The 12,983-nt window shown below is 36.3% G+C and overlaps 1 protein-coding gene across 1 annotated transcript; it reads right to left on the bottom strand.

Annotated features, from left to right (window-relative positions):
- Positions 1 to 330: 330 nt before the first annotated feature.
- Positions 331 to 9,145, bottom strand: mrpl21 (mitochondrial ribosomal protein L21). The gene is made up of 7 exons (XM_052151105.1): positions 9,025 to 9,145; positions 5,475 to 5,535; positions 5,264 to 5,349; positions 1,412 to 1,575; positions 760 to 812; positions 555 to 658; positions 331 to 462 (listed from the first exon to the last, which is right to left on the bottom strand). The coding sequence occupies exons 1-7, from the start codon at positions 9,110 to 9,112 to the stop codon at positions 398 to 400; spliced, it is 621 nt and encodes a 206-aa protein (XP_052007065.1). The 5' UTR covers positions 9,113 to 9,145; the 3' UTR covers positions 331 to 397.
- Positions 9,146 to 12,983: the final 3,838 nt, after the last annotated feature.

The raw sequence follows: 12,983 nt of genomic DNA, 5'->3' as shown, positions 1-12,983 counted from the left end.
CATTCTCTGTTGACCTCATTCATCAACAAGACGTTTCCATCCACAGAACTGCCCCCCACTGGATGTTTTCAGCACCATTCAGAGTCAATTCTAGAGACTGAGATCAGCAGTTACAGACATACTCAAACCAGCCCATCTGATAACCCCTCTGTATAATTGTGGCGAGAAGAACAATCTCAGAATGCTATTCTGAGATTTGGTGCTGTTTTGGTGCCACAAGGGGGACCTACACAATATTAGGCAGGTGGTTTTAATGTTGTGGCTGGCCACACCCACACCCACCCCCAAACACACACCAAAATGTACAGTATGTTTGAAATAAACAAAGACTTAAATTTGAAAGCTTTATTTACATGGTCAGACAAATCAAACCTTAAGTTACAGAAATTGCATGTTTTTACTGAAGTCTTGGTAAAATATCAATGGTGTTAATCCTCAGTACAGTCTGTGGTTGTATTATGGCTGCAAAATAAACAGAAAAATGTATAAATTGGGTGGAACAATGTCAAAAAAGGCAATAAACATTTTAAAAGTACAATTAAAATCCCACATACTTCTCTTTTTTTGATATCGATGTCTCTTCCAGAACCTCATGTGAACCATCGGCCAGGATTCGGTTTTCTCAATGACTGTGGCCTGAACTCTCACCAAATCACTGCTGTGAGTCACACAAACACAAGAGTTTTTAGTCCATACGTTAGTCTTTTAGCCAAGTCCATATTACTAGTTTTCCAAACTTCAATTAGATTTGCATCTCACCCAAGAAGTGGCTTTCCAATAAGAGTGAAATCATCTCCTCCAACTAACAGCACCTGCAAAAGCAGAACGGTTAGCAACCTGTACATTAGAGGTAGACCGATATATCGGTTTTACCGATTAATCGGAGCAGATAGTTGCATTTTGGATTGTTGCCAATAGTTTTTCATAATTTTGTCATTTCAAAATACGAGTCCCAAGACTGTTTTAGGCATGTTTATACTTAAGTCGTAAATTATGCACCAACTTTTTTGGTTTGGATTTTAGTTGAACAAAAACTGAAAACTGGGATTACACTAATTTTGTCTAAATGAATACCTACAATAATAAAGAATAAGCATATATATATATATATATATATATATATATATATATATATATATATATATATATATATATATATTCTATAAAATCAATTTGAAAAACTATCGACCGATTAATCCCTTATCGGCCTTTCCCACCATCGGTCGAACTCTACTGTACATTTCTGTAAAATTACACCTTTTGTGTTCCACTGAAGTCACACTGGTTTGGAACAACATGGGAGTAAATGACAGAATTTAAATTTTGGGGTGAACCATCCCTTTAAAAAAATAAAATATGAATGCAGCAAAGATGGCAAAAGAAAAATTTGCTTTAGGGAGTAACAGCAAACCTTCTCCAGTCTTATTCTGTCTCCACACTCGGCATCTATGTGGTTTTCAATGAGAATCAGGTCTTCGTTTGTCACCTTCCACTGACGGCCAGCAAACTGAACCACAACAAACAAACGCCCGTATTGTCCCTTCTCAATGAGACCATTTACTTTCTGTACAACCACTGCGAAAAAGAGATTAAGAGGTTAACATCCAATACAAAAAGGAAATAAATTCAGATTCAAAATAAATCAGAAAAACTGTCCAAATGAGCCTAAATTGATTGTTTTGTTCTGCAGTCACTGACTGAACCAAAGCCATTAACATTGGCAGAGGTTCCATTAATCCTCTATGCATGTGACTAACAGAAATGGAATAATGTGTTCCTGAACAAAGGGGGGGGGGGGGCGGGGGTGGGTCAAAATCACAAGTAACAGTCAGTATCCGATGTGGCTACCAGCTGCATTAAGTAATGCAGTGCATCTCGTCCTCATGGACTGCACCAGATTTGCCAGTTCTTGCTGTGAGATGTTACCCCACTCTTCCACCAAGGCACTTGCAAGTTCCTGGACATTTCTTGGGGGGAATGGCCCTAGCCCTCACCCTCCAATACAACAGGTCCCAGATGTTCTCAATGGGATTGAGATCCGGGCTCTGGCCATGACAGAACACTGACATTCCTGTCTTGCAGGAAATCATGCACAGAACGAGCAGTATGACAGGTGGCATTGTCATGCTGGAGGGTCATGTCAGGATGAGTCTGCAGGAAGGGTACCACATGAGAGGAGGATGTCTTCCCTGTAATGCAGCGTTGAGATTGCCTGCAATGACAACAAGCTCAGTCCGATGATGCTGTGACACACCAACCCAGACTATGACGGACCCTCCACCTCCAAATCGATCCCGCTCCAGAGTACAGGCCTCGGTGTAACACTCATTCCTTCGATGATAAACGCGAGTCTGACCATCTGGTGAGACAAAACCGCGACTCGTCAGTGAAGAGCACCGTTTGCCAGTCCTGCCTGATCCAGTGAAGGTGGGTTTGTGCCCATAGGCGATGTTGTTGCCGGTGATGTCTGGGAAGGACCTGCCATACAATGGCTCTACAAGACCTCAGTCCAGCGTCTCTCAGCCTATTGCGGACAGTCTGAGCACTGATGGAGGGATTGTGCGTTCCTGGTGTAACTCGGACAGTTGTTATTGCCATACTGTACCTGTCCTGCAGGTGTGATATTCGGATGTACCAATCCTGTGCTGGTGATTTTACACGTGGTCTGCCACGTTGCTGTCTTAGGCGTCTCACAGTACAGACATTGCAATTTATTGCCCTGGCCACATCTGCAGTCCTCGTCTCCATGCAGCATGCCTAAGGCACGTTCGCGCAGATGATTCTGGTGTTTTTCAGAGTCAGTAGAAAGGTCTCTTTAGTGTCCTAAGTTTTTATTACCGTGACCTTAATTGTCTACTGTCTGTAAGCTGTTAGTGTCTTAACGACCGTTCCACAGGTGCATGCTCATTAAGTGTTTATGGTTCATTGAACAAGCATGAAAAACATTGTTTAAACCGTTTACAATAAAGATCTGTAAAGTTATTTGGCTTTTTACAAAAAAGATCTTTAAAATAGTGTCCTGAAAAAGGGACGTTTCTTTTTTTGCTGAGTTTATTTTCAGAAAAACCTCAACATCAATTATGTTATTCCATTTATTTGCAAATGTTTCTAATAATTTAACGGCAATTATGCACAACCCAATCATGACTTGTATTTCTTCTTTTCAGACAAGAATGAGCACAGCAAGAGTACACTGTTAGCTCTTCCAATTGACAACAGTGAGGATGAGCTAGGCTTTAGTCAGTGAAAAGAATCGACAATAATTCAATCAATTTTAGTTTGTAGGAATTCCAAGTGTATAAATACATTATTACATACATCCTTAGCGATCATGATTTCAAGCTCGATGGCACTAGGAAGTGTAATTGATATTGAAATAATGATCGCCACGGAGAAGAGAGTTACATTTTGGTCTGTTCTGGTGCCCGACCGATTTATCAGTCAGCCGATATTAGCCGTTCACAGATATATTTGTATCGCCGTATACGTTTTCTGATATGTGCCGATATAAAAACTTTTTCAGAACATATTTATGCAGAAAACAATGCTTTAGAATTGGTGTCATGACGTAGTTTGTCCAGCAGAGCGCGCTCTGACTCCAATGTTTTCAGAGCTGAGCTGGCTTGGCTCTGCAGACAGGACAGAATTAAGTGGTGCCGAGTTAAGCGGTGTCTTCACGGTAAGTTGCTAACTAATTTGTGAAATACATAATCGGAAAGTTAATAAAAAATGACCCCATCATTTTCCCTTTTCTTTTAATATAACATTAATCCTGTCCCTGACAACTCTCCGTGACAACAACTTATAGCTAACTGGCTAACCACGTAGCTAGTTTAATTGCTTGTCAGCTGAGTGGAAGCTAATCTGTAAACATGTATTCACTAAACTGTTTTGTTCAAGATTCACAGCTTTGCGCCCCCTTCAACAAATAATTCCAGATGTTGCATCTACAAAATGTAATATTTAATGTCTGGTTTTCCCCTGAATTTAGCAGAATACGATGAAACACCGCTGCCGCCGTTTCTCTCTTGACTCAGCAGAAGGGAACCATGAGTTACCGTTTGTGACTGTTCTGTTACATTAACAGCGAAATATTGCTAATGATGTTTTGATAAGACTCCACTACATTTCAGAGGGAAATATTGTACTTTTTCCAATGTATAATAAAAATATCAAATATTCTTTGATAAAAATATTAGTTTAAGAAAGCTGCCCTCTCAGTACCTTTGCATAGTCATATTGGTGCAAAATCGGTGAACAATCCTCATAGAAAATGTTTGTTTTCATTCCAGCTCAAAAATGAACAATATCGGCCACCATATCAGTAATCTGTAAATTTTCAACCTCTAAAATCAGTATCGGTCTCAAATATCGGTTGAGCTCTAGTCTGTTCTCAGAAGACATGGATTAAACCACAGGAGTCTTATGGATTACTTTTATGCAGCCTTTTTGAGCTTCAAAATGTCTGATCATCATTCACTTGCATTGTAAGGCCCTACAGTCAAATGCTGACTATATTTATACTGCCAGTCAATTAGGGCAATGTTTAAGCGTTATATTAGTTATATTGAAAAGGGAAAATGATGGAGTCATTGTTTATTAACTTTCCAATCTGTATTTCACAAACTAGTTAGCAACATACCGTGAAGACACCGCTTAACTCGGCACCGCTTAACTCCGCCCTGTCTGCAGAGCCACCGTCAGCTCTTTAAACACAGTCAGAGCGCGCTCTGCTGGACAAATTACGTTATCACACCAATTCTAAAGCATTGTTTTCTGCATAAATGTGTTCTGAAAAAAGGTTTCATATCTGCGCATATCGGTAAACATATACATCGATACCGATATATCGGTGAAAGGCTAATATCGACCGACCGATAATATCAGTTGGGCTCTAGTGTTCAGCAGAAGAAAGTCATACACATCTGGGATGGCATGAGGGTGAGTAAATGATGAGAGAATTTTCATTTTTAGGTGAACTGTCACTTTAAGACTTGAAGAGCTCTTGATACAGACATTCTTGTGATTTCAAGATCACATTAAAATACCATGTTACAATATTTTATTGACGGATAAAATAGAGCATGACAGAAAATGTATAACCAGTCTGTCAAATTGACAGATCATTATTTGTAGCACAACCCCTGAAAAGTCAAAGGAAAGAACGGATATTTTAAAAGCATAAATGCACCAAGTAGTTCATATCTGCAATAAATCCAGGAACATTAACACAGATCCAATATTAAACTTTGATGAAACTTGCCTTGATGCTTTTTAACCTCCTCTTCAGGGTCAAACACTGCTAATTCAGGCCACGGCGGTCTGGATAGTGAAGTCTGTGGTACATAACTGAGAATAAATATAAATGAGGATGAGTAAATCATGACAGCATTTGGGTGAACAACGACTAGATAAAAAGTAGGTTAAGTTAATTTACAGAAAAACTTTTACACACAAAACTACAAGCGGGTTACCTTGAGGGATACGAGATGCTTGTAGAACTTTGACAGCATGTCAATGTCGGAACCAAACATCCTGAAAAATATATCAATGACTGTTTAGCACATGATATAGCTTAACTCCAGCGAGTCCACAGTGTTCTGATCAACCCTGAAAAGTATGTGAACCCTTTGGAATCAGCTGGTTTTCTGCATTAATTGGTGATAAAATGTGATCTAATCTTCAAAGTCACAAGTGTAGACAAACACAATGTGCTTAAGATAACAATACACACAATTATTTATATAAAACATTTGAAGCCATTCTGTAGTGGATTTACTTCGCTATTTGGCGTCATTGTCCTGCTACATCATCCAACTTCTGAGTTTCAGCTGGCACATAGACACACTGACATTATCCTGTAGGATATCTTAATAAACCTGGGAATTCAGGTTTTTTCCTTGATGATGACAAGTGGTTTAAGACTCCAAAGCAGCCCAAATAATGATGCTCCCTCCACCATACTTAACCATTGGGATGTTTTTATGTCGGTATGTGGTGCACTTTTTATGCCATATGTAGTGCTGCGTGTTCTTCCCAAACAATTCAACCTTATTTTCATCAGTCCACAAAACATTTTCCCAGTAAAGTTGTGGAGTGTCAAGGAGGTCTTTGGCAAACTTCAGGCATGCAGCGATGTTTTTGTTGGAAAGCAGCGGCTTCCTTCGTGGTGTCCTGCCATAGACACCATGCCTGATTAATGTTTTCCGTATAGTCGACTCATAAACAGAGATGTTAACCAGTTCCAATGATTCCTTCAAGTCTTTATCTGTCACTCTAGGGTTATGTTTTACCTCATTGAGCATTCTGCGGTGTTCCTTTTGAGTAATCTTGGCAGAACGGCCACTTCTAGAGAGAGTACCTATAGTACTAAATCATCTCCATTTATAGACAGTTTGTCTCACTGTGGACAGATGAATATCTAACGGCCACTTCTAGAGAGAGTACCTATAGTACTAAATCACCTCCATTTATAGACAGTTTGTCTAACTGTGGACAGATGAATATCTAACGGCCACTTCTAGTGAGAGTACCAATAGTACTAAATCACCTCCATTTATAGACAGTTTGTCTAACTGTGGACAGATGAATATCTAACGGCCACTTCTAGTGAGAGTAGCTATAGTACTAAATCATCTCCATTTATAGACAGTTTGTCTAACTGTGGACAGATGAATATCTAACGGCCACTTCTAGTGAGAGTACCTATAGTACTAAATCATCTCCATTTATAGACAGTTTGTCTAACTGTGGACAGATGAATATCTAACGGCCACTTCTAGTGAGAGTACCTATAGTACTAAATCATCTCCATTTATAGACAGTTTGTCTAACTGTGGACAGATGAATATCTAACAGCCACTTCTAGTGAGAGTACCTATAGTACTAAATCATCTCCATTTATAGACAGTTTGTCTCACTGTGGACAGATGAATATCTAACGGCCAATTCTAGTGAGAGTACCTATAGTACTAAATCATCTCCATTTATAGACAGTTTGTCTAACTGTGGACAGATGAATATCTAAACTCTTCAAGATAATTTTGTAACCCTTTCCATATTTATGCAAAGTAGGGCCGCAACTAATGATTATTTTGATAATCGATTAATCTAACAATTACTCGACTATACAATGATTATTGCAACGATTAATCATCAGCTCTTAACCGATTATTCAGCTTGTGTCCTGACTTATAAGGCTGTATTAAATGTGCTTAATAACAATAAGGACAAAATCATCTTTTAAAAATACCTCTAATAGACATTCACTGAATTAAAGGGGAAAAATACTTGGCTTTGTATTGTTTAATTAGTTAAACATTTCACTGCAAAACATCCTCTTGTTATCAAGAGTCTTTGTCTTGTTTTGCATTTAACATTGTCTAAAAATCCTTAAAGATCCATTTACTTGAGAAGCAACAGATAAGATATTTAGACTTGCTTTAAGAGAATGTCTTAAATATAAGTTTGTTCAATACTTGTTCATACTTCTGCATGTGCAGTAAAGAAGAAATATACTCATTCAAGATATTTGCTCTAAAAGCGACTCTAAATATCTTATATGTTGCTTCTCGGGTAAATATTGTTTTAAGGATTTTTCGATATTTTAAAATATTAAATTCAAAATTCTCAGCTATAATTTTAGATATTTATATTAGAAAACAAACCAAAAAAGACAAATCAAACAAATATTATTTTGCATTGTGTAATTGCGAAGACTACATCCACTCACATTTTTGTTCATTTGATTTCGATCCATCTTTATCTCACAAACTCTATTTCTTTTTTTATAGAGCTGCCTCTTCCTCATTATTTGAGCTTTAATAAAGGATCCATTAAATACAGTATATAACGGCGCAGTGTTTCCTTTTTACCCACTCTGACACCAGGTACGTCTCCGCTTTATTTCACGACGACACTGTTTCTGTATTTACTTATTGTGCATTTTTGTATTATAATACTCTGTGATCTACATCACCTTAATCTGTGTGGAAATACTGGAGTGCGTCTGGACGGTGAGCCGTTCTTTCTTCCCCTCCTCAATCAAGTGCGAGCTGAAGTGCTGCTCTCCGCGTATTCGACAATGAAAATTTTTATTTATTGACGTTGTCGATAATGTCGACTAATCGTTTCAGCCCTAATGCAAAGCAACAATTCTTGATCGTAGGTCTTCTGGAATCTCTTTATTGTGAGGCAAGATCCATGTCAGCAAAATGTTCGAGTGCTTTTTACAAGTCAAAGTAGCTCCAACACACACCTCCAATCTCGTTTCATTAATTGGATGCTGGGTTTGCCAACTCCTTACTCTAATTAGCTTATGTGGATGTTGTTAGCCCAGGGGTTCACATACTTGTTCTAAACCTACAGTGTGAATGTTTAAATGATGCATTCAGCATGTGATTATAATTTGTGCATTATTAGTTGAACTTCATTGTGTTTGTTCATTATTGTAACTCAGATGAAGATCAATCCAGATTTTAATTGAAGGGGGTTCACATAATTTTTCTTGCCACTGTATTAGCCGATAATTGATTTAATATGTAGATAAAATGGACAATGTAACATGAATATACCCATATGAAGCCTGACTCGAGAGCTTGTGAAATAACCGGCCCTTATTATATGATATCGGAAGTGAAATGCACGTTTAAAAAAAACATTTTAAACTATTACATTCATGTAAAACAGAATGGACATTTTCATATGGTGGTGATTGTATGGAAATACTATACTTTGCTGTATAATCATGACCCTGAATGATTGCCATATACATATACAGTGGCTTTACATTTACATGGTAAAACGATATATATATATATATATATATATATATATATATATATATATATATATATATATATGTATATAGCACGTATGCGATAGTGTTGTGAGTTAACACATTTAAATAGTGTTGATGTCTAAATGTCATTGAACTGATTGAATGAGCGTCACATGACACAAACACGAGCATTAATAACAATAACACTAACAGTACATGATGTAAACATTTAAACTCATACACACGTTTAGCAGCAGTCTGTGGTAAAAATGATCCGGTTGTGTGTAAAACTCTCAGTATTCCTGCGATTTTCCCTCTCAAAGTCACCGACATGCTGCCAACCGCCGGAAACACTTTGACAAACAGTGAAATACGGTCGTCTGGAAACACTGAACGCAAACAAAGGTTCCTATCAAACCCCATCACCGGAAATGTGTAACGCTAGTAGATAGACTACTAAATGTAAATAACTAAAGGAAGAAAAGCTGTAGAAATAAATAAATATGGGATGACTTCACTTCCATTTTTTTTTTTAGATTATTATTTTGTATATTTATATTAAAATAATTGGGGCTAATTTTTGGAGGGTTTAAAGGCAGAAATGTGAAGCTGGTAATTTTATAAAAGCACTTACATTAATTCTTCTGTTAAAACTCATTATTATTTTTGCTTTTTTGTTGTTGTTGTGAGGCACAACATCAGCAGACGCTTCTTGTGGATAGCAAACTCAAAATGTTTGAGTATTTTTATAACACTTCTGACTCTAATTAGCATGACGTCATTAGTCAAGGGGTTCACTTACTTTTTCCAATTTTTGTACGGTTTAAACGCAGAAATGTGAAGCTTATCATTTTATAAAAGCCCTTATGTGAATTCTTCTGTTAAACCTTTGTATGTATTATTATTGTGCATTATTTGAGGTGTAAAGATGTTTACTTATTTACTCATCTGTAAAACCTGCCTATTATACTTTTATTCTTTAAAGTTGTCTTTAAAATCTATCTTTGTTCATGTGTGCCTGGTAGGTCACTCTATGGCAAAATACTTAAAGCATCTTTGTTCATTGCGTCTTTGTTCACTGCACTGTAGTTAAACCATCATATGGGCCCAAAAGGGGGCGCTATGCTGTGAAAAACGTTTACACTTAAAACGTTCAAGTCTCTGAATACAAAGTCAGGCAAATGAGGTGTCATTTGAAAGCTTAGAATCTGCTCTTTTTATAGATATAGATTGTTATATTAATATCAATGTGATTTTTTTTTTACTGCAGTAATGACAATATTGTTGTCAATGTGATTGTGGTAATGAAAATTGGATTTTTTGTCACATTACATAAATTTTGATATGTTTCTTTCACATTACGGTAATGAGAACATATTATTTTTTTTGGTTGCATTAATGTACATTTATGCATTTGGCAGATGCTTTTATCCAAAGCGACTTACAGTGCACTTATTACAGGGACAATCCCCCCCGAGCAACCTGGAGTTAAGTGCCTTGCTCAAGGACACAATGGTGGTGGCTGTGGGGATCGAACCAGCAACCTTCTGATTACCAGTTATGTGCTTTAGCCCACTACGCCACGTAATGAAAATTTTATTTTTTGTCACTGTTATTTTTATGTGATTTCTTTCACATTACAGTAGTCAGTGAGATATTTTTAACATTACAGTAATGAGAATGTGATTTTTTTGTCACATTAAGGTAATGCAAATGTGGTTTTGTACACACACTCACACAAAATCACATTGCCATAACCGTAATAAAAAAAAATCACATTTGAATTAATGTTACAAAAGTTCACATACCCATTACCGTAATGCCACATTAATGTCAATGTGATTTTGTTTTCAAACATTACGGTAATGCAAATGGGATTTTTACTTTACAGTAGTTAATGTGATTTGTTCACATTGTTCACATAATGCAAATGTAATTTTTTTAGCATTACGGTAATGAGAATGGGATTTTTTTTACATTACGGTAATAAGAATGGGATTTATTTTACATTTCGGTAATGAGAATGGGATTTATTTTACATTACGGTAATGAGAATGGGATTTATTTGACATTACGGTAATAAGAATGGGATTTATTTTACATTACGGTAATGAGAATGGGATTTTTTTTTCACATTACGGTAATGAGAATGGGATTTTTTTTTTGCCCCGCATTTTACATTAATGTGAATTGGGGGGGAAAAAGCTGATATTGCTATGATGATAGAAGTGATGTCATCACTTAAAGTTGTGTGGTCAGTCTTAGATGGGTTTAAATGATGGCGAGGGGTTTCAGGTTTAACCGCTGAGAGGATCCTCATGATAGTGGATAGCATAGCGTAACTTCTCCAACATCACGTCCAGGGACGAGTTCTGAGGCAGTTTCACCATGAACATGCAGGTCTCCACGCGAATGTATCGCAAATCTGATACACCCACATAAAACATAAAACATAAAATGTCACCAACAGTCCTTCAAAGACATCGGTACACTGCAAGACTCATCCACTGCCCCAACAGGTGGCGCTTGGGACTTTTAACACTAAACATGCCTGACACACACCAGGGACTCTTATTTTGAAATGATGGAGACTTGGCTCTGTATTTCATATTTACCAAATTAAGATTTTCATAGCCTATTTATTATTATGATTCAGAATGGAGGTCAACTGATAGTGGATTTTACTGATACCGATAACTAAGGAGGTAGGAAAGGAAGATAACCGATTAATCGGCCGATATATTGCTATATTATAACGGCACAGAGGCAAAAGAGACCAAAACGTATAAAATCCCAGATTCAGTTTATTGTTTAGCCATGACACCTCAGCACAACCTCCAGCTCCGTTTCCTCTGATAACACAAGAGCACAGAGGTTAAAGGTCAAGTTTAGGGTTAGAACACAGTTGCGGTTTATAATTGGGTAAATCACACAAAAACATTTCAGCTCAAGTCAAAAAGAGAGAGACGAAAACAACAACAACAATGTGGACTTCTAGAAAGTAAAGTCTTGTTAAAGCATTTTTCGCACATTTTTTAAAATTTGCCAACTGGGTTTTAAATTCTGTGGCGCAAATGATGGAAATTATATTTGAAACATTTTGTCTTGCTAATTTCATAGCTAACATTTTATGTATCCAATATAAACACACTGAAATTATATTGTTACACTTCTCATGCAAAACTTTGGCAAAATTACAACTTATATACTTAATTACAACTAACTATATTTACCTTGAATAATCTCATATTTCATCTCAAACATGTTCTTCACTGACACTTTTGTCCACTTGTTTGAGAAGTACACTAACTTAAAAGTGAGTGGTGGTGGCGTAGTGGGCTAAAGCACATAACTGGTAATCAGAAGGTTGCTGGTTCGATCCCCACTGTCACCACCATTGTGTCCTTGAGCAAGGCACTTAACTCCAGGTTGCTCCGGGGGGATTGTCCCTGTAATAAGTGCACTGTAAGTCACATTGGATAAAAGCATCTGCCAAATGCATAAATGTAAAAAATAAAAGAAATACTTTTCACAAAATAAACATTCAAATGATTTATGTTTTAATTCACATTTTCTTAAGAATATTTTAGTTATATTTAGAATATATTTTTTATAGTTCAATATTAAAAGTCTGTGTCTGGAACAGTCTATACATCTCTAAAAAAATCTATACATGACCATAAATATATAAATATATAAATATATAAATATATAAATATATATATACACAGGGTCCGAAATGAACTTTTTAGCCCACCAGACAAGGGGCTGATAGATGAAAAAATGTACCAGCCAATTTATATTTATTTTATTTTATTTATTTATTTATTTTTGTATTAGATTTTACAGACATGAGAGATGAATAAAAAATGTACACATGTTTAAAAGTGAACTTTTTGTTCAAGAACTGTATTGTTTTATTATTTATTAAATATTTACGATATACCATTGTCCAAAAGTATTTAAATATTTATGTCACGCTTAATATTGTTGCATTAGACAGCAAAATATCAGAGCAAGTGTTGTTTATTTAAAAGAATAATTGCAAGCATACTTTCCCAAAATTAATAAATAAATACAAAAAGATGTTTGTTAGGTTTGAAATGATAATAAATAACTATCACAGTTCAAAATGAAAACAAGGAGTACTTTATAGTTGTCAAATCTAGTTCCAAAATCATCCATAATCCATTTGTTTATCTAC

The sequence above is a fragment of the Xyrauchen texanus genome, chromosome 2 (genome assembly GCF_025860055.1).
Source record: "Xyrauchen texanus isolate HMW12.3.18 chromosome 2, RBS_HiC_50CHRs, whole genome shotgun sequence".
NCBI classification, from domain to species: domain Eukaryota; kingdom Metazoa; phylum Chordata; class Actinopteri; order Cypriniformes; family Catostomidae; genus Xyrauchen; species Xyrauchen texanus.
Note: the sequence above shows the minus strand (reverse complement) of the source record. Positions and strands in the feature narration are given on the sequence as shown.

Coding starts and splice junctions, on each gene's coding strand:
- mrpl21 (XM_052151105.1), bottom strand. CDS start 9,112: ATGTCGGTGACTTTGAGAGGGAAAATCGCAGGAATACTGAGAGTTTTA. Junction 813..1,411: donor ACAGAATAAGACTGGAGAAG/GTTTGCTGTTAC, acceptor CTGCTTTTGCAG/GTGCTGTTAGTTGGAGGAGA. Junction 659..759: donor ATTGGAAAGCCACTTCTTGG/GTGAGATGCAAA, acceptor TGTGACTCACAG/CAGTGATTTGGTGAGAGTTC.